Below are 23,036 nucleotides of genomic sequence, written 5' to 3' on the forward strand. Positions count from 1 at the left end.
ATCAACCGTTATCCAATCAAAGTTAATATACTCTGTGAGCTCTGCTCAACTGAGTATAAAAATAACAAAAAACAAAAGGCAAGGAAATTAATAAAATAAAAAGATTAAATGTGATTGGATAGAAACATTTAAGAAAAATGCGGAGCTTTATACCGAACCTAAAATATTAGGACCACTATCGTAATATTTGTTTTTTTTTATTATTGTACAACACAAATACGAAAAAAAATTTAGAATATTGTATTAAATTTAAAAAAATTTTAAAATCCCTAAGAATTCCCGTACGAGTAGAAAGAGGACTTGTCCGACAGTACCCATTGGCGAGCAAAGAGAATCTGTCCGACAGTACCAGTAGGGGTACAAAGAGGGCGTGTCGAACAGTACCCAAAGGGGTACAAAGAGGAAGTGTCGAACAGTACAAAAAGGATCTGTCCGACAGTACCCGTAGGGGTATAAAGAGGACCAGTCCGACACTAACCGTTCAGGCATAAACAGGTAAAATTGGTCTCTCCATAGGACATGCTCAAACAAAAGGGATCACTCCAAGCCATATAAAGGGATTAGAACTGGCTATAGTCGCATATTCCTTTGCGACTCATCCCGGATTCATCCTAGTTATTTATTATTAAACTTGTGATCATTATGGAATCGTACATTTATTGAAAAATTGATAACTTTGAAGAAATAGTGGAATTACATTTTGCACACTTTTTAGAAACGATATGGCATGTTTTTAAGTATGAAATGAAAAAAATTTGTATGCAAAAGGTTTATTTGCTACCCCGTTTTCTTTGCACTTGCTTGGGATCATGAAATAAACTAAAGTGTAGAAGAAGAACAGAAGTAAAATTTTTAATATTAGCCTAGGGGCTATAGTTATTTACTTCATAACGCTTCTTTTGGTACCTCTCTCAACATTTTTGAACGTGTTGTAACTGGCGACCATTTTGTTAAGCATTAGTACTCTAGCTTTTTTAAGTGCAAAATCTAGTTATTAGTTTGATAATTTGTTTTAATTTTTTAGTGAAATTTTATGGAGCAGGCACCGTATTATGTGTACACATTCATTGAGTGCTGCCAACTTTCATAGTACTGATCCTGATCGTTCCAATGAATTGATCGTGATCCAGAGCTCGATGACTCAATGGAACGCTACTAATATGCACTCTGGGCAAACCGTTCTGCTGTTGAAATTTTTGGGTATTATGTCAGGTGGCTTTGCTCATTTAATTTTACGACTTTTTTTGTTTTTGCTCTAATTTGTCTTTTTGGCTTTGAGTTTCTAAAATTTCACTTTTATTCGGTTGAGATCAAACATTTTGGGTATATTTGTTCTATAACTTAGTACGCGATTTTGCAAAAAAATTGTACATATTTTGTTGCGCTTTTGTTTTGTACGACACTTTGATAGAAAATCAAACTTATTTGGGAAATTTCAGATTTTTCAAGTAAACTTGAAATTCAAGTCCCTGTATTTTCTTTCACTGTGAATTAAAAGAATATTTATTTAGTTATTGAGTAAATTGTAATCGCAGAAATTTATTGGAATTAATATTGTTAGAAGGCAGTAATTGCATTTTACTGTCTTTTAGTTATGGCAGTATACATCTTACCCAAATCAACAATTTTCATCTGACTTGCAATAATGTATTGTATATAAACAATTTTATAAACATACATAAATACAATTTATATAAATAACATTTGTTTTTTTTTTCTCTAATAATGCAATTCATTTATTCAATTGTTTTTATCAACAAACGTCAAACTAATGATGACGTTTCAACGACTGCAGACATATTGGTGAAACCCATTTCAATATTTCAATTACTCATTGATTGTTATAGTATTATTTATTAACGTTACTTAATTGATATGCATTTGATATGTAGGTGAATGTACGGAAGCGTGAGCGTACCACGAGAATACAGTGTGATCGATATGTTTTCACTTAACAATTATAAGCCAAATATTTTAAAATATTCTCGAAAATAAATTATCTAAACCCAATTTGGAACAGATGTTCAGAAGAAAGATTAAATGAATTACAAAGGCTACAAAATAAATTAATAAAAAATATCCTTGTACTTCCGCGTACAACTAGCACATCCAATCTATATGAAAACATGCTTGATATCCGAAAGTATTCAGCTCTTCAAACTATTATGGTCACATATAAGATAAAAAACAACTTAATGAAACACAATATACAATTAACTGCAGTAGAAAGCACTGATTATAACCTAAGAAACTCTCAGAACATCAGGACTCACTTTTTTCTAACTGAAAGATGCGCTAGATCTATTAGAAGCTACGGTATAAGATTATTCAATAAATTATCGTTAGAGATAAAAAATATAAATAACATTATACTATTTAAAAGATATGTAACAAACTTACTACTGTCTAACTATAATCTTAGAATATAAACATATATATAACCACATACTTAAAATATTTATGGAACAATCCAAATTATTTTCTCCTCTAATTCGGAATATTTCCTCTTGCCACAACTGATTGATGCAAAATGAGAAAAATGTATTCGTTATCTTCTCGCACAAAATTTTATATTTTTTGAGAAAATTGATGTATGTATATATATTGTATATCAAAGTTGTTAATAAAGAAAAAATAAAAATCGGGGGGTTTTTTTTTTCAATTACTTAGGGGAAACTCACTATCGGTTCAAGGTTTTACTTCTTTTGTATCGTAATTGCAGACATTCGTTCGATAATTGTAAACATATTTGAAAACGGCTAAAGGCGTCGTGATAAGCGCTTCGACATGTTTTGTCTAAAATTGCAGAATTCTTAAATATAAGGAAAATAATACTACTGCTCCAAGGGTTGTTGTTGTTGTTGTAGCAGTGCTTCGCCAAATCCAAGGGTCGTGCACTATTCCGAAAAAATTGCCCAAGGACCAAAGAAAGACAGAAAATTTAGTAGATTTTAAATACATTCTGGCGCCCGAGCAAACCTAACATACTTATGGTTGGTTTTCAAAAAATGACTTACATCAAAAACTGCCTCAAGCTGGCCCTCTGGTCAGTTTAGGTCAAAAGCGTTGTCATTATGTCACATTACTGACTCGAAGTCGGTAGAGCAGTTCGCGGTCAAAACACACGCTAAGTTTTACGTTCATTTATAACCCATTTCATTATTTCCCATTGTTTCGCACGCTTTGGCATTATTTAATGGTGGAATGCCTGTTGGAAAATGAAATGCCAACAAGGTAGCAAATAAAATTTGAATGTCAAATTTGTCATACCTTTGGGATATAGCCGTTCTCATTCAATTTAATTGTCACTTTGTAGTCAAAACGTAAGGCAAACGCATTTGACGTTGTATGACAAGTCGTTTCCATTGGTATTGCCAAGTTTGTGTTAAAATTTGACCTAGTGAACCAAGCATTAGACTTTGGTAGTTGAGGTCATATCCCAATGTTGCATAAAGCTAGGCGTTGGGAGTACAAAATACTGATGGCCTTCTAAGTTGCTATTTTCAACCTCTCATCTACTTTGAACTAATCTGTTTTCGTATGATTTCTTATTGGTCAAATTGTACACTATAAAACTTTCATATAAACAACATGCATATATACATATATACACATTACGTATAGGGGCCTTTAGACTTGGGTCATATGCAGCCGACGTACATAGGTATTTGTTTTACAAATTTCCAATGCAAATTCAATTTTTCTCCGTATGAAATTAGAAAAATAGTGAATGAATTCCATTAAGCGGTAGTGAGTAGTATATTATGTATAATATACTTGAGAATAAAATTTATTTATAATTACAGTTAATGCATAACGCACGTTTCGTATTTGCTCATAGTTTCATTCTTAGAAGTTAAGTGCATTTCTCATTTATAAAGATGCTAATAGTTTCGTATGTAGGTTAAATGAAAATGTTTGGGTAATTCCAGAAGAGTTTATTTATAAAGATGCTAATAGTTTCGTATGTAGGTTAAATGAAAATGTTTGGGTAATTCCAGAAGAGTTTATTTATGCATATAAAATACATGGAGGTCCACATCAAAAACGAAACTTTTTTATGAAAATCATATACAAATGTTTCGTTTTGGTGTGGATCTCTACATATTTATATTTTTCAACTACGGAAATTTTGTAAATTGAGCTAATGATGGCACCATAGTACTGCAGGATGCATCAAAGAAACCTCACCGTACCAATTTCCATCCGTGTGTTCGTAATGAACTCAAAACATAGGAAAGGCAATGCCCCAGCAAAACATTTGTAATTAAAAATCCTGTCTGTGCTCGTGCGTTACACGTCATAAGGCCAACTGAAATTATGACTGTTTCCCTAATGTCATTCTTCTCACCACCTGTCAATTCATCGGCCTATTTATTCAGAATAGCTAAAAAAAAAAACTAATTTCGTTTCTAAAAAGGCCACATCTGTGAACAGCTCGACTTCCTCATAGTCTGGTAAAGGAACATGTGTACCGCCGTGAGATATTGTGATTTCAAGTTCGTCGTCTCCCTCGCTATTTAGAAATGAGCACAAATATTCCATCCATAACTTAAGCACGCTCTTTACGTCCGTTGCCATGTCGCCATTTTTGTTTCGGCCTGATGAACTCTGGTCATCACCCGAATTTCCTGATAAAACATTCGAGCATTATTTCATTAATTCTTTAACTAGGCGTATTTCGGTTTCCGTGTCACGATAACGCTGATATACACTCGTGAAAGTTATTTTCCGAGGAGGCAACTTCCTCATAGCACCCGTAATACTGCCTGGTACGCTGTATTTCTAGCGGCGGTACGTAGCGAATGAAAAAACGCTGCCGTTTTCATATCTTGGCTGATGTACAATAATGATCCCAGTTGATTTTTATGCTTGATAGAGTATCTATAATGCTTATAGATATATCTATCTATAATTCTGAGTTCTTATCTAAATCGTTCGTCCGCTCTGTCGGAGCCTAGGCGCAGATAACAAGATGATTAAGAAACCCTCTCGCTAACAGATGTTAAAGAAAGTACAGTCTGCTGTGCACCATAAATCCATCACCTTGAATCCCTTTATCGTTCTTTTGCCTACATCCTTCTCTGCATGACCACTATACTAGTCTTTACAAAATTCGATTACTTCACTGCTGATGGCGATGACAGCCTTTGCATTCACAAGGAGATCGGCCCGCCGTGTCGTTCCTGATCCGACCATTCTACGAAGATGCTCTCAAATCATAGTTCTTTAAACCTTTACCCTGGTCTTAATCAGAAGATATATTTTCCAACCGAAGCATGCTTATAGTTTTCATCGCAAAGGTTTTTTAGCTGACATATCCCAATCCAAGCGCACACCCCAGATACAACAATATTTTTATACTCAGCGTGCTTTGCGCACAGAGTATATTAACTTTGATTGGATAACGGTTACAACCAACAGGTATAAAGTATCGAAATAGATATAGACTTCCATATATCGAAAAAAAATTTTATGAAGCCATGTCCGTCCGTCCGTGCGTTAACACGATAACTTGAATAAATATTGAGATATCTTCACCAAATTTGGTACACCAGCTTATCTGGATCCATTGATTGGTATTGAAAATGAGCGAAATCGGATGATAACCACGCCCACTTTTTATATATGTATATAACATTTCGGAAAACACAAAAAACCTGATTATTTAGTAAATAATACACCTAGAATGTTGAAATTTGACGTGTGGACTGATATTGAGACTCTTGATAAAAATTTGAAAACATTTTTTAAAACGGGCGTCGCACCGCCCACTTGTGATAAAATCAATTTTACAAATATTATGAATCATAAATCAAAAATCGTTAAACCTATCGTACCAAAATTCGGCAGAGAGGTTGCCTTTACTATAGAATGCTTTGAAGAAAATGAACGAAATCGGTTAAGGACCACGCCCAGTTTTATATAAAAGATTTTTAAAAGGGTCGTGGACGAATAAAATAAGCTATATCTTTGCAAAAAAGAGCTTTGTATCAATGGTATTTCATTTCCCAAGTGTATTATAACAATAAATAGGAAAAACTTCAAATTTTGAAAAATGGGCGTGTCACCGCCCCTTTTATGACTAAGCAATTTTCTATGTTTCGGGAGCCATAACTCGAAGAAAAATTAACGGATCGTAATAAAATTGGGTACACATATTTTCCCTATAGTAGAAAATATTTCTGGTAAAAATGGACGGGATCGGTTAAAGACCACGGCAACTTAGACATAAAACAAGTTTAAAAGGGTCGTAAACTAGAACAATAAGCTATAACTTAGCAGAAAATAGTTTTGAATCAATGATATTTCACTTATCAAGTTTTATTGTAAGAGGAGATGGGGAGACATTTTTTTAAACGGGCGGTGCCACGCATAATCGAATAAGTTAAGATCCCGCATTCCGGAATTGTTGTATTTGGAATCGAATTTGAAAAAAAGTTTGATGACGTAGCGCTTTTGAAAATTTTCGATTTATTACATTTCTCTCATGTTTCGCTACCAGTGTTCGGCCGATGATGAAAAACACTTCCCGGCATCCAATATCACGGCTAAAAAATCACAAGGTGCCAAGTAATGGCGGGATACCCACCGAGCTGTTCAAACAGGGAGGCGAAGAGTTGGTATAAGATAAAGAAGCAAAAAAAAGTGGATCTTGCAGTAAATTTGGACAAGATGAAGTACTTGCTGTTATTGCGGCCTTTGTAGCTCACTGTTTACGGATATAAATTCGAGACTGTGAAGAATTTCGTTCATTTTGGAAGCAGCATTAAAAGCAAAAACAATGTCGGCCTAGAAATCAAACGGAGAATAACTCTTGCCAACAAGTGCTTCTTTAGGCAATTGAAAAGTAAAGTCCTCTCTCGACGAACAAAATTCTCGCTCTGCAAGTCACTCATCATACCTGTCCTGTTGTATGGCTCGGAATCATGGAAGGTGTCGAGAGAAGATGAGATGGCTCTTGGAGTATTCGAGAGAAAAGTTCTCCTGAAGGTTTATAGTCATATGCGTGATGTCTGATGTGATATAATGATGAGCTATATGATCTTTACGCAGACATGACGATAGTGCAGCGATTAAAACTCCAAAGGCTTTGTTAGGTGGGGCATGTTATGCGGATGAACGAACACGCTCCGGCAGTTTGTAAACAGAGGAAAGAGAAGACCTTCACTGAGTTGGGAGAGATAGTTGGAGGAAGATTTGACCTCGCTTGGTGCCCCCAATTGGCGACTGTTATCGCAAAAGTGGGTTAGCTGGCCTCTCTGACTCAACGTACTTAATTTTTATATAAAACTTCAAGAACATACAGCTCGTTGAATTTTGGCTGGATTTACAGATCGTGACCGGACGCATTTTTTGCTTACATTTTACTCCTTCTATTCTTATTCCGTACGAAAAAAGTGCAAAAACTGTGAGTAGAATGTGAAGAAACATGTTTTAAGACACGAAAAATGAATTCACGTCATTTCATCCAAACCTTTGCGATAAAAAATGTAGTAGGAGGTAAGAGCGGAGCAAAATACTCCGATTGGAATAAAGTCTGAACACTGAGTCAGCAATAAAACATGTTGTCAAAAGCGTGACGTCACGACGAGAAAATTTATTTCACAGCTAACTATGATTTTGTGCTCTCTCATTTTTTATTGCGGGATATGTTTATTGGTTCATGGGTGCCACATGTTATGTAGAAAAGTAATTTATCTGAAATGAAATGTGCAATTGAAGCTCACGCTGAGTATATAATGTTCGGTTATACCCGAACTTAGACACCTTTAGTTGTTCGATGTTGCTTTATCCGGATGTTTTTTTTTTCATGTTACCCGTACCGCGTTTTTAAACTTTTTTCTATGTTATAAGTTATTAGAGGATAAACCCCGCTTTTTAATATATTTGGGTCCAAAGTTTAGTCCAGAAGTTTGACAATTAGTATTTTTAATGAGTGGTTTGAAATTAAAACCTAAAATCCTTACGTTTTAACTAGACAAATGAGTGGTTTAAAATTAAAACCAAAAATGTCTACCAATATTCCCGTTATTTCCTTATTATTTCCGTTATTTCAAAAGGTGGCTCATATCTCTGAAGAGAGAAGACTTAGGGCTCACGATGGGCATACTGACTGGACACTGCCTTCTAGCGTCACGTGCATATAAGTTAGGCCTCGTCAGTAACAGCAAGTGCAGGAAGTGTGAGTTGCAGGAAGAAACAGTTTAGTACGTTCTGTGTTCGTGTCCTGCGCTATTGATAGTCATATATAAGACCAACTGAACCATAATCACGTTATGCTACGCCTCACATTTTTAGAAATTTCACGCGTCCAACGCTTTTATTTAATTGTCTGATCAATGCCCTAGATTTATGAGGAGTGTGATGACTAGTACCTAGGACCTACCTAATTATTTTCTAGCTTTTAGTATTATTATTACTTCATGTAAGTATTGTTTTCTATAAAACCGTTTAACCTGAAATTTTTTTAAATTATTTTATTTTATACCAGGATAAAGTAAGTTCAGATAAGTACCTGAACTAAGTTTAGTAAAGATATCTCGAATTTTGCTCAAGTTATCGTCTTAACGGCCGAGCGGAAGGACAAACGGTCGACTGTGTATAAAAACTGGGCGTGGCTTCAACCGATTTCGCCCGTTTTCATAGGACACAGTTATCGGCATAGAATCTATGCCATTACCAAATTTCACAAGGATTGGTAAATTTTTGTTTGACTTATGGCATTACTTATCGGCATAGAATCTATGCCATTACCAAATTTCACAAGGATTGGTAAATTTTTGTTTGACTTATGGCATTACAAGTATTCTAGACAAATAAAATGAAAAAGGGCGGAGCCACGCCCATTTTTAAATTTTCTTTTATTTTTGTATTTTGTTGCACCATATCACTACTGGACTTGAATGTTGACATAATTTACTTATATACTATAAGGATATTAAATTTTTTGTTAAATTTGACTTTTAAAATATTTTTTATCCAATTTTGCTAATTTTTATTTAGCACATATATAGTAATTATTAACGTTCCTGCCAAATTTCATCATGATATCTTCAACTACTGCCAAATTACAGCTTGCAAAACTTTTAAATTACCTTCTTTTAAAAGTGGGCGGTGCCACGCCCCTTGGCCAAAATTTTGTTAATTTTCTATTCTGCGTCATAAGGTCAACCCACATACCAAGTTTCATCGCTTTATTCGTCTTTGGCAATGAATTATCGCATTTTTCGGTTTTTCGAAATTTTCGATATCGAAAAAGTGGGCGTGGTTATAACGATAACGTTCATTTTAAATAGCGATCTGAGATGAGTGCCCAGTAAGCTACATACCAAATTTCACCAAGATACCTCAAAATTTACTCAAGTTATCGTGTTAACGGACGGACGGACGGACGGACATGGCTCAATAAAATTTTTTTCGATACTGATGATTTTGATATATGGAAGTCTATATCTATCTCGATTCCTTTATACCTGTACAACCAACCGTTATCCAATCAAAGTTAATATACTCTGTGTGCAAAGCACGCTGAGTATAAAAAAATAATTTAAGGACCTATCAAATAATCCTACACTTTCGGTAATTATTAGCATGAAAAAAAAGTTTAAATAATAAAAAGTATTTGACTAACCAAATCAACTTCAAAGCAAAATGTGTATATGACGATGATCACCCAACTGTCTGACTGACCTTCCAGGAATGTCGTTTACTTTTCGTTTTAAACGCAGCCAGACTTTGTGTGCGTTTTTATTTCGCCACATTTCGTTGAAAATTACAAACAAATATACAAAAGTAAGATGCGAGAGAGCAAACAGAATATTATACAATATTCAAGTATTAATGCTTTTAGCACGAAATAAATTTTAAAGTCTGTATGAACTTTCTTAGAAGCATAACGATTGATGCTCAAATTGCTTATTTGTTGAAAGTTTGCGTGAGGATTTTTTTTGTAACTTTTCAGTACATATTTTATAATTTGTTTGTGCTTCAGGCAAATTGCTTTTAGGGATGCGCAAAAAAAATTTAAGAAAAGGTATGATTTGATTTTTTTAAAATATAGAGTTAACTCAATCAAAAACTCAACAACTGACATTTGTAAATAAATTGGGAAAATTAAAATTGTTAGGAGCATGGCGGAACCATTCAAGGTGGCAGCACGGTGACATACATACAAACATATGTATAAAAAATTCCATGTATTTTGTTTTTGCAAAAAGATATATGTAGGTACTAATTTCAAAAGCGTAGTGTGCTGAAGGTTCAAGTGTCAAATCATATTAAAAAAGTACCAATCAGCTGATTTCCGGTGGTCAACTGTTCCTAATTCCGCCATGGTATTCTCTAAGATAAGGTGCTATGTTCCACAAGGATGTATAGAATATTTACTACAAATTTTTAAGAAATAAATTTTACCGATTTTTTACTCAATGGTAGGTACTTTTTAAAAAATCCAATATAAAGTTGGTAAGATCACTTCCACTAAAACTTTCCAAAGTCTCTCAGTAAGAGAAGAGATTAAAATGAGCACTTGTTCCCAGAAAGAAGCTTTAGATGATAGCTAATACCAATTTCACACAAAAGATTAATGCAATAATTTTTTTTCCTTTTCCCACAGGACCATTTGAGTGCAAACAAGCATGAGAAAATTTGCTCCGGTAGGATCGTATATCTTTACTGGGTTGCCGGTCATAAAGAGATAGAAGGTAACGAAAGACCGATGGGTTGGCAAATGAAGGTCAGCTCTAGATACATTTTTTGTGGACGTTAGATGGGGCGGAAAAGAAGTGAGGGAGAAAGAGACGCATCGAAAGAGAAAAGCAGAGGGAGCAGTGAACAAAAGGACAAGGAAAAGGGGGAGGGTGAGGAAGAGGTAAAAACTTCTTAAACCTATGCAGATAGACCAAATCTAGGGCACAACAACGTCTGCCGGGTCTGCCAAGTTTCATTAAAAAACGTCCGAGATCGAATGCATACGTAGAGGGTGTACATTAACCCGGGTCGATTTGTATGGACGAAAGTTAACCGATATCGCGCTATCGATTTTTGGATAGGATTTGGGCTCAGGAAAAAGGGTTCCACTACGCATACCCAACTTTTTTCGACTTTCATTCTTAAGGTTTTTTTTAAATATTTTTTTTTTTTTTCAAAAAACTGTTATCGCCAACGTTTTTAGCGGGCATTTTTGGGTCGGGCAGGGTAGACATATGACATTTTTTTTTTAGTAGGTCATGAAAAAAACCTTAAAAATCAAAGTCGAAAAAAGTAAAAAAAAATGATTGTTTGTTTTAATGGTGTGTTCAATTTATACTTATTATTAAGAATTCATGAGCTTAACACCGGCTTATAATAATTGAATATTCAATTATTATGTTCTTCTAAGAGAAACTGAAAAGAAAGAAAGAAACATTTACTGGCATATTGCGGTGGTACCATTTCGAAAACCTTAACCACTAGGCAACTACAGTTTCACCGTGTGATTGGCGGTTGGAATCTCGGTGAAACCTTTGATAACATTACGAAATTGCCTGGCGATGAATTCGTGGCGGTTTTCGAAATGGTACCATCGCCATATGCCAGTTAATGTTTCTTTATTTTCAGTTTCTCTTAGAAGAACATAATAATTGAATATTCAATTATTATAAACCGGTGTTAAGCTCATGAATTAAAAAAAAAAAATGAAATATCGCAGGTTCGAAAATTATTTTTTTGGGTATGCGTAGTAGAACTTTTTTTCCTGAGCCCAAATCATATCGAAAAATCGATAGCCCGATATCGGTTAATAAATAGACCCAGTCTAGTGTACATAGTTATTTTGTTGGGAGAAGAAAGGAAACAGGCTTTTAGTATTATTATTACTTTATGAAAGTATTCTTTTCTATAAAACCGTTTAACTTAAATTTTTTTTTTTTATTATTTTTTTTTTCAAGTTTTTAGTCTTTATTTAATTGCCAATTATTTCTCGTTCTACTTAGTTCATTTAGTGACTCATTATTACAAGGACTCTTTTCTGACAATTTGTTACAATCTAAGTCCTCAATACATAATCCTTCCAAAGACTTTACTCGACTCTGCGCCACGTATGCCTGTCCCTCCTCGAACTCCAAAATATTTTGATGTCACTTTTACCGGACTGTATGTAGTATTTGTTCCAAAAATGAGCCAAATCGGATATCATAGGTTGCTTTCTATTCATGTATGTATTATGTGCTCGAAATATGGACCTAATCGGAACACAAATACAGATTTTTGAACATCTCGATCCTTGCACCACCTAGCGGCGATTTTTTTCACAGGCCGCTTTCTATTCGTGTATGTATTATGTGTTTCAAATATGAACCAAATCGGACCACAAATACGATTTTTTTTAATATCTCGATCCTTGCGCCACCTAGCGGCGATTTTTTCATAGGTCTCTATCTATTCTTGTATGTATTATGTGTTCCAAATATGAGCCCAATCGGGCCACAAATACGATTTTTTTTACTATCTCGACCATTGCGCCACCTAGCGGCGATTTTTTTCATAGATCGCTTTCTATTCATGTATGTATTATGTGTTTCAAATAAAAACCAAATCGGACCACAAATACGAATTTTTGAAATATTTCGATCCATGCGCCACCTATCGGAGATTTTTTTTTATTGCATTTTCATCGGGTTCTGAACTACATATGTATATTTCAAGTTTCGAGCTTGTAGCTTATCGGGAAGTTATTTAAATCTCAATTACAAAATTCGTTCACAACGGCCGCACAGGCGGCCTGTCAAGTCAAGCTAAATAAAAGCGTTCAAAAATACTACGTAAACCAGAAATATAGAAAATTTATTTTTATGTATTTGATTCTTATTAGTTTTTTCTTGTTAAATTTTAATTTACTTAGTTTTTCTTTGAGATATGAGTTTGCTTTGGCGCGCTTTTTTCAAACGTCGAACAACAATGATGATGACGAGTTTTTGGCAATGAAATGCTTGTTAAAAACGCGAAAGCACCTGCACTCCAGATACTACAGAGGTGTGTATTATGACATAATGATTAGTCAGCTTTAGGCTAGCTAAACGAGTATTCTTGACAAGGCATAAATAGATATATCAAAATAGCGCGCTTCAATGTTCTTTTTTTTTGCTTTTAGTTTTGTGTATTGGCTTGTGTGTGAACTCCAGGTAAAAAAGTCTATAATTAAGATTATAAATTTCTAATTGACTATCACCACCGACCAAATGCTCGGCGACCTTATTTACAACATACACAAAGCAAATGTCGACCAAAATGAACATCCACGTCGATGGCATTACGCTACCGACTGTCTTGCATCCAAAAATACTTGGTGTGACGTTCGATCTGGATCTACATTTTAGCGGGCATGCAGCCGCAATTGTAACTGCAGTCCAGAGCCGTAACAAAATCCTCAATTCTCTTGCCGACTGCACTTGGGGCTAAGATGAAGTGGTACTCATAACTAACCACTTATAAAGTAATTGGTCAGCCGCTCGTATGCTACGCGTCGCTGCTGTTGTTGTTGTTGTAGAAGTGCTTCGCCCCATCCAATAGGTGTGACCGATCACAAATTGTCATCAATATCCTCTAAATGGCCTAGAAAGGTTAATGTGGTCATATTAATCCTTCCCGAGATGGTCGGGCTAGTACCACCTTAATGGTGCTTGATACCGGAACGTATCAGATCTATATACGGTAAAGTACTACCAACAATAACCTTCGAGGAAGATCTCGGGATATTCCAGAAAGTGCTAGTATCATGGCGTACCATATTCAATCTGACAAAGGACTACGCATATCCGTAACACTCTCTAAGCTTTCCGGAAGAAATTTTTTCGATTGAAACAACAACCAGAACAACCAACTATTTACATCATTCTAGTTCAATCATAGATGTCGGCTAAGCAGTGTTAAGTGCTGTTTAAAACAAACAAACAACAACAACCACTGTTTGGCACTTCCAAAAGTCAACTAAAAGCATTCTGATTTGTAGAGTTTGAGAAGTTTGCCCGCTGTAATTGCAGCAGCTGCACTTCACTCCTGACCGTATGTAGTACGTACAGCTGGTCTGCTATATCATTTTGTTGGTGTTGTTATTGTTGTACTTGATGCATTTTACCATAGCATAGTAATATGCCGTGTGTATTCATCAGCTTCCAGGAAATGCCTACGAAAAGGAAGAAATTGTGGATTTCGTTTTAGCAGCATGGGCACACATTGGCCCACACACACACTCACATGCACCCAGTCACTCATTCTATGTATGCAGTCAACCACTCACGGCTTTGACCGCGACGCTGAACGCCAAATTGCAACAGGAACAACAACAATAACAAAAGGTACACAAATAAAAATGAACAGATTGAAGTATGGCATGCATACAGATAGATACACACAGTCATATGTACAAACAGTGAAAGGGAAAATAATAGCAGTATGCCACACCTACTTGAAATTTGTGTTAAGAGTTTATCATAGGTTGTTGTTGTAACGTCACAGGTGCCTGAAATATATTTTTACTGAGTACCACTCCTTAGCTGAACATGAATCCTTTATTTTCAGGCTAATAGGCCCGACTGCAACTTCGCTGTATAATTAACGCTTACCACTTCTCAAAGGAAGGTGGCTTTTGGCATCGCGCCTGCTGGAACATATGGCATACTAATTGGACCACATACAACAAGAAACTTATAAGCTTGCGCAACATCCACACTTCTCAAAAAAGCCGAACCTGGCATTAAGGCCAGGTAAAGCCCTCTCCTTCTAGGTCTGTTTATTTCGGTAAGCTCTTCTAACAGTTCAGAATCGATGATACAGGAGGAACTATTTCGAGAGTTGTTGTTGGTGTTTCGAGAGCCTGTCAACGCTGTCCTTCATGCACATCTATTTATTTTACCAAAATGATTGGGCTAAAATATATCTATGCTCCGAACAACAGCTAATTAAATTAGCAAATACTACAGTGTGTAATGCTTATCAAGATGCACGAGAAATTTTCAAGAAGGCAATCAAGGAAGTCCACGGGAGAAGAGGCTATACAATTATATTTCTAAAAGAATTCAATTGCCACGAGTTACATTCAAAAAGCTCGTAGAATAATGGGTTTAAAATCATTCGGCCCAAACCAATTTAACTTACAGCTTAGTTCACTGGTACAGCTTGCGTGAACTTAAGTTCTATTTTAGAAAAGGCTAGTACTGGGGCTTATCGTAATCATATCCGCCCATATACGTAAAATTGCCCTAAGCTTTGCCGAATAGAACAATAGGAGCGGTCTGCTTGAATACTGCAAATAAAAGCCTTGAAAACTGTTCTCCACTTCATTACAACTAAAATTTAAAATAACTTTGCTGCGAGTCTTCTTTGCCGGCGGTGGTCGAATTCCTTATATATTAGTTGGGCCAGAGCGGTCTCTGATAGATTTTGAAATCTTCCTATAACTATATGCGATTACTTCAAATGTGTAAGACGTTATTATTAAAAGAAACGTGGTATTGCGAAAGTGTCCACTCTATGCTTCCCAGAAACGTCACTGTAAGCATTTAGATGCGGTAGTGAAATCTAGAAGTTGCCAAGTAAACCCTTAGCAACTTGCTGCAAATTGACCATAACATCCACGTAAATCCCCCAAGGTAGAGAACGTACTTTTCAAAAGGCAATACAAAATATATCTCTCTAAGCCACCTTCCTGGAGGAGACACATCGACTGCATGCCGAAGAGCAATTTCAGCCACGTATGTATATTTGCAAGGACCTATGGTTAAAACCTTGAGCATTGCCTTATCATACGTCTTTCTTTTTTTTCATACGCTGTATGGCTGGGATTTGTTTTACCTGAACGAGTCGTAACAGGGCCCATTGTCACTGCAACTAAATTAACAGCAACAACTCCAACTAAGAAATGTTCCAAGAGAACGATCATTTCATTGCAAAAGATTCAAAAACTATTAGGAAAACCAAAGCTACATTTTAAATAAAGAAACTAGCTTTTAAAGATGACAAAGCTCATTTGCTCTTTTATTTTAGTAAAACCTAGCATTTAAGGAAAGCTTTAATCGTGGTATTAACTGAAAATTGATTTCGGAAGAGAGTTATTCCATTTGGCGGATGGCTAGACAGACTTATGTTATAAAGACCGAATTTTACGACCCCCAGCGGATTGGGGGGCTTAGAATATACCCGCTGAAGGCATGCCTGTCTATAAGAGGTGACTAAAATAACAAATATGTGGATTCAAGGGGTTGTGTCGCGCAACCTTTTCAAGGGGTTTTCAGCGCAATATATAGCTTCTCCAAACCCAATTTTCAACCTCACCTATCCGTGGCGAATTCTGTTTCATTAACAGCCGAGGCTCTGGCGACCCCGAACTCCTCATTGATCTAGGGGATGTGAGGGCGGGATGGCCTAGAAGGTCGAATGTCCATTATGTGGTCATAATTCCCGAGATGGTCGGGCTTGGTACCGGAACGTACCGTATCTGCATCCGCCAAAGGACCATCAACAACGATAACACTCCCCCAAGGTATTCGGGGAGGGTCCTTATCGCTACAACAACAACAACAACAACAACAACAACAACAACAACAAGGCCTTCGGAGAATGTCCTTATCGCTACAACAACAACAACAATGGATTTATACGACTCAACAGACGTACGACCAGTGGTCATATTTTCTGCTATCAAGTGGTAAGCCACTGTTGGTCTTAGAACTTCTATATTCCAGAATTTTAGAAAGGAGGCAGCATTTTTAACAACAGTAAACCTAGTTTACCCTGTTCAGTCGTATATCTAAACATGGAAGTTGGATGTGTTGGGTTAAACCGGGCTATACTGAAATTACAGCCCCTTTGTAAAGTAAAATTTAACTAATTTTGGCTAGCCACCTGTCTAAGGCATGGCCAACCCGTAGTAGACGAGGTGAAAAGCTCGGGGGATTCAAGGGGTTGATAAGCGCAATACAAAGCTTTATAGCTTCAAAGATTCCGCAATCCATTTGTCAACCTCACCTACGCGAGGGGAATCCTATTACAAATATGAATGTATCATACAGATATTTAGCAGGCGAGGCTATGACGACACCAAGCTCCTCAAGGAACCAGGGAGTGGAGGGTGGGATGGCTTAGTAAGTTTAATGTGATCATATTAATCGTTCCCGGTATGGTCGGATTAGTACCTTAATGGTGCTTTGTTACCGGAACGTACCGCATCTATATCCGACAAAGGACCATCATTATCGATAACAATCCCCAGGGATTCAAGGGGTTGTGTAGCGCAATATATAGCTTCTCCAACCCAATTGTCAACCTCACCTTCGAGCGGCGAATCCCGTTTCACTAACAGACGAGGCTCTGGCGACCCCAAGCTCCTCATGGAACTTGGGGGTGGGGAGGGAGGGATGGCCTGAAGGTTTAATGTGGCCATATAAATCGTTCCCGAGATGGTCGGGCCAGCACCTTAATGGTGCTGTGTTACCGGAGCGTATCGGATCTGTATCCGACAAAGGACCATCACATCGATAACACTCCCCAAAACCTTCGGGGAGTAACTAATCGCTACAACAACAACAACAACATAACACTCCCCAAAACCTTCGGGGATATTGTTGTTGTAGTAGCAGTGCTTCGCCCCACCCAATAGGTGCGATCGATCACATATTGTCATCAATATCCTCTAACGGGAGTCCAAAGAAACTTGCTGTTTCAACAGGGGTGGATCATAATGAAAGGGGTGTTAGAGGCGTTGGTTCCACATTCCAATAAAAAAGATGGTTGGTGTCATGTGGGGACACATTGCAAGCGGGCATACATTTTGTATGTCGGTGTTAATTCTGGATAGGTAAGAGTTTAGCCTGTTACAGTATCCAGAACGAAGTTGAGCTAGAGTGACTCGCGTTTCCCTGGGGAGTATGCATTCGTGTTGTTGTTGTTGTAGCAGTGCTTCGCCCCACCTAACAGCCGCGACCGATCACAAATTGTCATCAATATCCTCTAACGGGAGTCCAAAGAAACTTGCTGTTTCAACAGGGGTGGATCATAATGAAAGGGGTGTTAGAGGCGTTGGTTCCACATTCCAATAAAAAATATGGTTGGTGTCATGTGGGGACACATTGCAAGCGGGGCATACATTTTGTACGTCGGGGTTGATTCTGGATAGGTAGGAGTGTAACCTGTTACAGTATCTAGAACGAAGTTGAGCAAGAGGGACACGCGTTTCCCTGGGGAGTATGCGTTCCTCCTCCACAATTTTTGGGTACTTTTCTTTGAGTACTGGATTCACCGGGCAATTCCTGGCATAAAGGTCCGACGCCTGTTTATGGAGACCTGCTTGTGTTTTTTTGCTTCATACGGCTGAGTTATCAAGTGCCGTATTTCCTCATAATGCTTACGGAGATGACCCCCTTAAGCCCCTAAACGGTGTTGGCTCATCAATCAGATGTCTGTTGGGATGCCCAGATTTCTAGGTATTCAACAGGAACTGTTTGGTTAGCATCTCATTTCTCTCCCTGATGGGAAGTAGTCTCGCCTCATTATGTAGATGGTGTTCTGGGGACATAAGGAGACAGCCCGTGGCGGTTCTGAGAGCAGTATTTTTGCTGGCCTGTAGCTTTTTCCAGTGAGTAGTTTTTAGGCTTGGCGACCATATAGGGGCCGCGTAACATGCAATCGGCTGGCCAATTGCTTTGTATGTGGTAATGAGTGTTTCTTTGTCTTTTCCCCATGTACTGCCAGCAAGGTAATAATGCCAGGTTTCACGAGGCGAAAAAACTGGATAGATCAGGGAAATAGCCGTTTATTCTGTTGCAAAGCTCATCGATATGTGGGCCTTGGCCAGTGGCCCTTATTGTGCAGTCATCGGCGTAGTAAACGATAGTAGCTCCTTCTGGTGGCGAAGGTAGCTTAGATATATAGAAAATAATTCGGGGATCGTCTTTATCGGTAATACAACAACAACAGGTGATAAGTTCGACTTTTCGGGCAAATATTTTTCCTGGCACATAACCGAATAATGGTTTTTCAAACTGCGTAAAAGTTATATTCCACTATTCGATTAATAGTCTTATGTGATAATTCACACACTGCGTGAAGGGTTAGACACATCAACTAGCCGGATAATCATTCAAATATCCTGACTTTGCAGCTGACTGGTAAGTTAAATATGACAAAATTAATGTTTTGATATGACCAATATTGGATAAGTATCTATGAATTTACTGAATGCGCATTACATTTCTCAGATTGTGGATTGGTTATCTCTTGGAAAATAAATATATTTAAATAAACGTGCCCCTTAGAACCGGATCCACACAAAGTGAAAAAAGTACAATGAAATGCACGTCACTCAATGGCTCGTAATTGGTGGGCGAATTGATATATTTTTAGAAAGGGCTGTCAAATTCATTGCTTAAATGCTATTTATTTCAGCACTACTGTATGTGTGCATACATACATATGTATATAGATACAAGCATATTTACAATGCAAGCTGGGTTGTACGTATATTTGTAATGCTTTCTACTTTTTGGCTTACTTCTTGATTTTCTCATAGATTTCGTTGGAAGAGTATGAGCCTACAACAACAACAACATCAAAACAAGAAAAAAATAACACAGTTTAGTAATAACTGTGAAGATGATGGATATTAGAATTATTAAGAAACTTAGAAACATACTACTAAATATGGCAACTGCGATTAAAATGTATTGAACTATCTCTTCGCAGTATTCATCTATGCAATATTTAGTCAAACATTTTTCATAGTAAATTTTTTAGTAAGCGCAAAAAGCTATAATTTTTCATATTCCATTGTTTGATTTCAGTTAGTAAACTTAGTTTGCATTTTAGGCGCATACAAGTTTTACAATACAAAAATTGCATTCATTGTACACTCAAATTTTCTCTCGATAAGCAATTAAGGGCATCATATTTTAATAAATAATTGAAAAATTTCCATTTAAAATCAATTTGTTTCGTTAACGAGCATACATGGCGATGCAGTGGGGTGTTTGCTCAAGCGTATTTATACAATCAAACACTTTCAGACTGTTGCTGTTGGGGATTTACAACGTCTTGGTTATTTTTGTGCACGCCAGTAGAATGAAAAATAAGATATATATGTTCTTTGTGTTTAAAAATTAACTTGCTTGCATATTACTACTTACTTGATAAAATCTATGCCATCCTTGACGATCAGCAATTTTATTGTACTCCGCTTCGATGATGCCACCACTGCTTACATTGCCGTTACCTGCCGCCGCCTTGGTGGCGGGGTTGCTGGTGCTGCTCGAACTGCTAGCCGCCTTGGAGCTGCTGCTGTCACAATTATTCGTCGAGCTGCCATCATTTTTGTTGGTCGTTGAAGTCATCTTTTCTCACTTTGTTTTGCGGATACGTTTTTTATTCCGTATTTATTTTGACAAATTTTTTTATCGCTTTTTAACAATAAAAGAAATTTGTTTTGTTCAATAGCAGCTGTTCACTCTTTCTACGTTAAATCCTCACTTAATATGCAATAAATAAATCAAATACGATTTTCTTAAATACATCAATTGATTTCTATTTTCGTCGTTTTACCACACCACTTCTTCTTCACACACCATTCCAAGGCAAGGAAAAAAATTGCAAGTAACTTTTCTAATGAAATGTGGCGACTTTTACATCGATGATGCGTTGCTTATATTTTCTGCTTTCATTGCAGGATAAATTACAAATTTCTATAATTAATTGTATTACTATTTTATTCTAAGTTTAGTATAAATATCTTGTTGCACTCTTTTGTGATTAAAATCAACAAAAATAAAAGAAAACAGCAATCATACACGAAAAGCGAAGAATTTGTCGTAGTGCGCAGACTTTTTTTGTGTAAAAATTATCACAAATTGGTACGAATAATTTTAATAAAAATAATCGAATTCGCAATGTACTCGCTTTCACTCACGCACACCCTTTTAAGTTTAATTTTGCATCTTGCTAATAAAAATTAGGAAATTTAATAAGGAATTTCACACTTTTTCACGCTTACTTTGCTTACTTTTTCTTTTCGTCTGTTCGCCATTCACTAAAATTTATTAGCTGTCAAAATGGCATATATGAACTAAACACTTCAATAACGCGAGTCACCATTTCAATCCCACATGGTTGCATTTTTGTGACAGCACTGCCAGCTAAAAAGGCAACACAGGGTGGTTGAGTTCGAAAAACCTTTTTTTTTTGTTTTCATGTTTCACCAAATGATGTTAAATCGGTACATCTTGCGATTCACCATGCTCAAATGACGTTAATTCGGTACGTGTTGCGATTCACGATTCCTCATGTTTCATAGTTAATGTCAGAGAATTTAAGGGCCAATTAATGGTGACTTATAACCATAAACCATAACCAGATAAAACCATATCCATAACCTAAAAATATTTGAGTGGGTGAATTTAATAACTTTTTGTATATTTTATCCATTGTTTTGGATACGTTATACCTAAGAGACTTATTTTTTGTGGAATATGTTTGTAATTTTTTGCGTTTTCTTCATTTTTATGAAATTTTAACGGTTTTTAGGTTAAGGAACCATTAATCGATCACATTGGAGATGGTTATGGATATGGGTATGGTTACGACTATGGCGTTAGGGTTAAGGAAGCTTAATTGGCCCTTTACATTGAATACGTTTTTGGGGAAAATAGTCTTCTAATACCTTAATTAATGTGATTTATTAAGAAAAACGATACAAAGTTAATTATGTTGATTTCTATGAAAAAAGGCAAGTCTCTAAAAGCGCGAGAGTTTGTTATGGAATCGCATTTACAGTGGAAGCAGTAAGGAAGGCGGTCGGCATGATGTGTTGGTGCACAGTGGCTAGTCATTGTCGGCTGGGGCGGGTCCTTGCCAACCTTACTGTTCCTGCGCCATAAACAGAAAAAAATTCCTATCATGCCTATCAAAACTCAACTGTCAAAAAGCGCAGAGACGACTCAAAACGCTTATAATTCAAAATAAAACAACATCCGGCCGAACCGGATGTCACGGACAGACCGTTAACATTCAAAAAAATTCAAATTCAAAAAAAACCCAAAAAAATCTAACGCAAAAAAAATTTACCGAACCGGACATGGCCAGTTATTAACTCTGAAAATCAAAAAAAAAATACTGAAAATAAATATAAAAGGGTATAAACAAAAAGGGCCGAATATAACTTGGGGGCGCCGCGGGTGGTGTTGCGACGCCCGGTGCTTATACCCACCCTCAAAATCCATGGCCACCGACGCACCTAATCTTTCGGTGGCCCCTTACCTGGTAACCCTACGTGCCTTCTAAATGAGCCAGAACACCAACATTCCCATTTTAATTACAAAGTTTATTCAAATTTCATTATTATTAACGTATGTATGCTACAAAAAAAAAATTTACGGTAGTACAGGTTTCTTAACCAGGGCTACCGGCTAGGCTCCAAAGCCAAAACAAGGCTGCTTATAGCATCGTCCCAAGACAACTTCAGAACAAAAAAAAATGTTAAACTACGAGCAGCTATTTACGCTATGAAAATGTATGTAAGTGCGTGTAGCATATAAAGGGAGAGAAAAAAAAAATGATCCAACAGGTTCCCACTTATTGGGCCGAAATTGAAAACGAAATCTAATATGAATATTTAAGTCTGGCTAAGTTTGTCCTGTTGGGGGTTCCTTTCTTTTCTCTTACTTTTGCTCGTAATATTTCAAGCTATACCTATATTTATGTCACCCCTTTTTTTTTGATAAGGGTTATAAACGCTTGGTGTGAGAAAAAAAAATGTAATTAAATGTGCTTATGGATAGTAAATATACTACATACAAAGTAAAAATTTGGTTTAATGCCCTTTTTTTTTCTTATTCACAAAACATATTTTAGGGCTATAAAGTTTGGATACAAATTCCGATAATTGGGACCCCTTACAAAATTATTATGTTATTGTAGTAGAACTTATTTTGAGTTTAACAAAATAGCAAATTGGTATAACGCATAGTATAATGACACTAATATGTAATATGTACTAAGAAAATTTGTTATAAAAG

The 23,036-nt window shown here is 36.5% G+C and overlaps 1 protein-coding gene across 6 annotated transcripts in view; it reads right to left on the reverse strand.

Moving 5' to 3' along the window:
- Nucleotides 1-21,038, reverse strand: part of Ptp61F (Protein tyrosine phosphatase 61F) — a 118,971-nt gene extending 97,933 nt beyond the window's left edge. For all 6 annotated transcript variants that reach the window (XM_067787116.1, XM_067787115.1, XM_067787113.1 and 3 more), the window contains exon 1: nucleotides 20,157-21,038. In XM_067787116.1, the coding sequence (XP_067643217.1) occupies nucleotides 20,157-20,360 (204 nt within the window). In that variant the 5' untranslated portion in view covers nucleotides 20,361-21,038. The remainder of the gene's footprint in view (nucleotides 1-20,156) is intronic.
- Nucleotides 21,039-23,036: the final 1,998 nt, after the last annotated feature.

Source organism: Eurosta solidaginis, chromosome 5 (genome assembly GCF_040869045.1).
Source record: "Eurosta solidaginis isolate ZX-2024a chromosome 5, ASM4086904v1, whole genome shotgun sequence".
Lineage (NCBI taxonomy): Eukaryota > Metazoa > Arthropoda > Insecta > Diptera > Tephritidae > Eurosta > Eurosta solidaginis.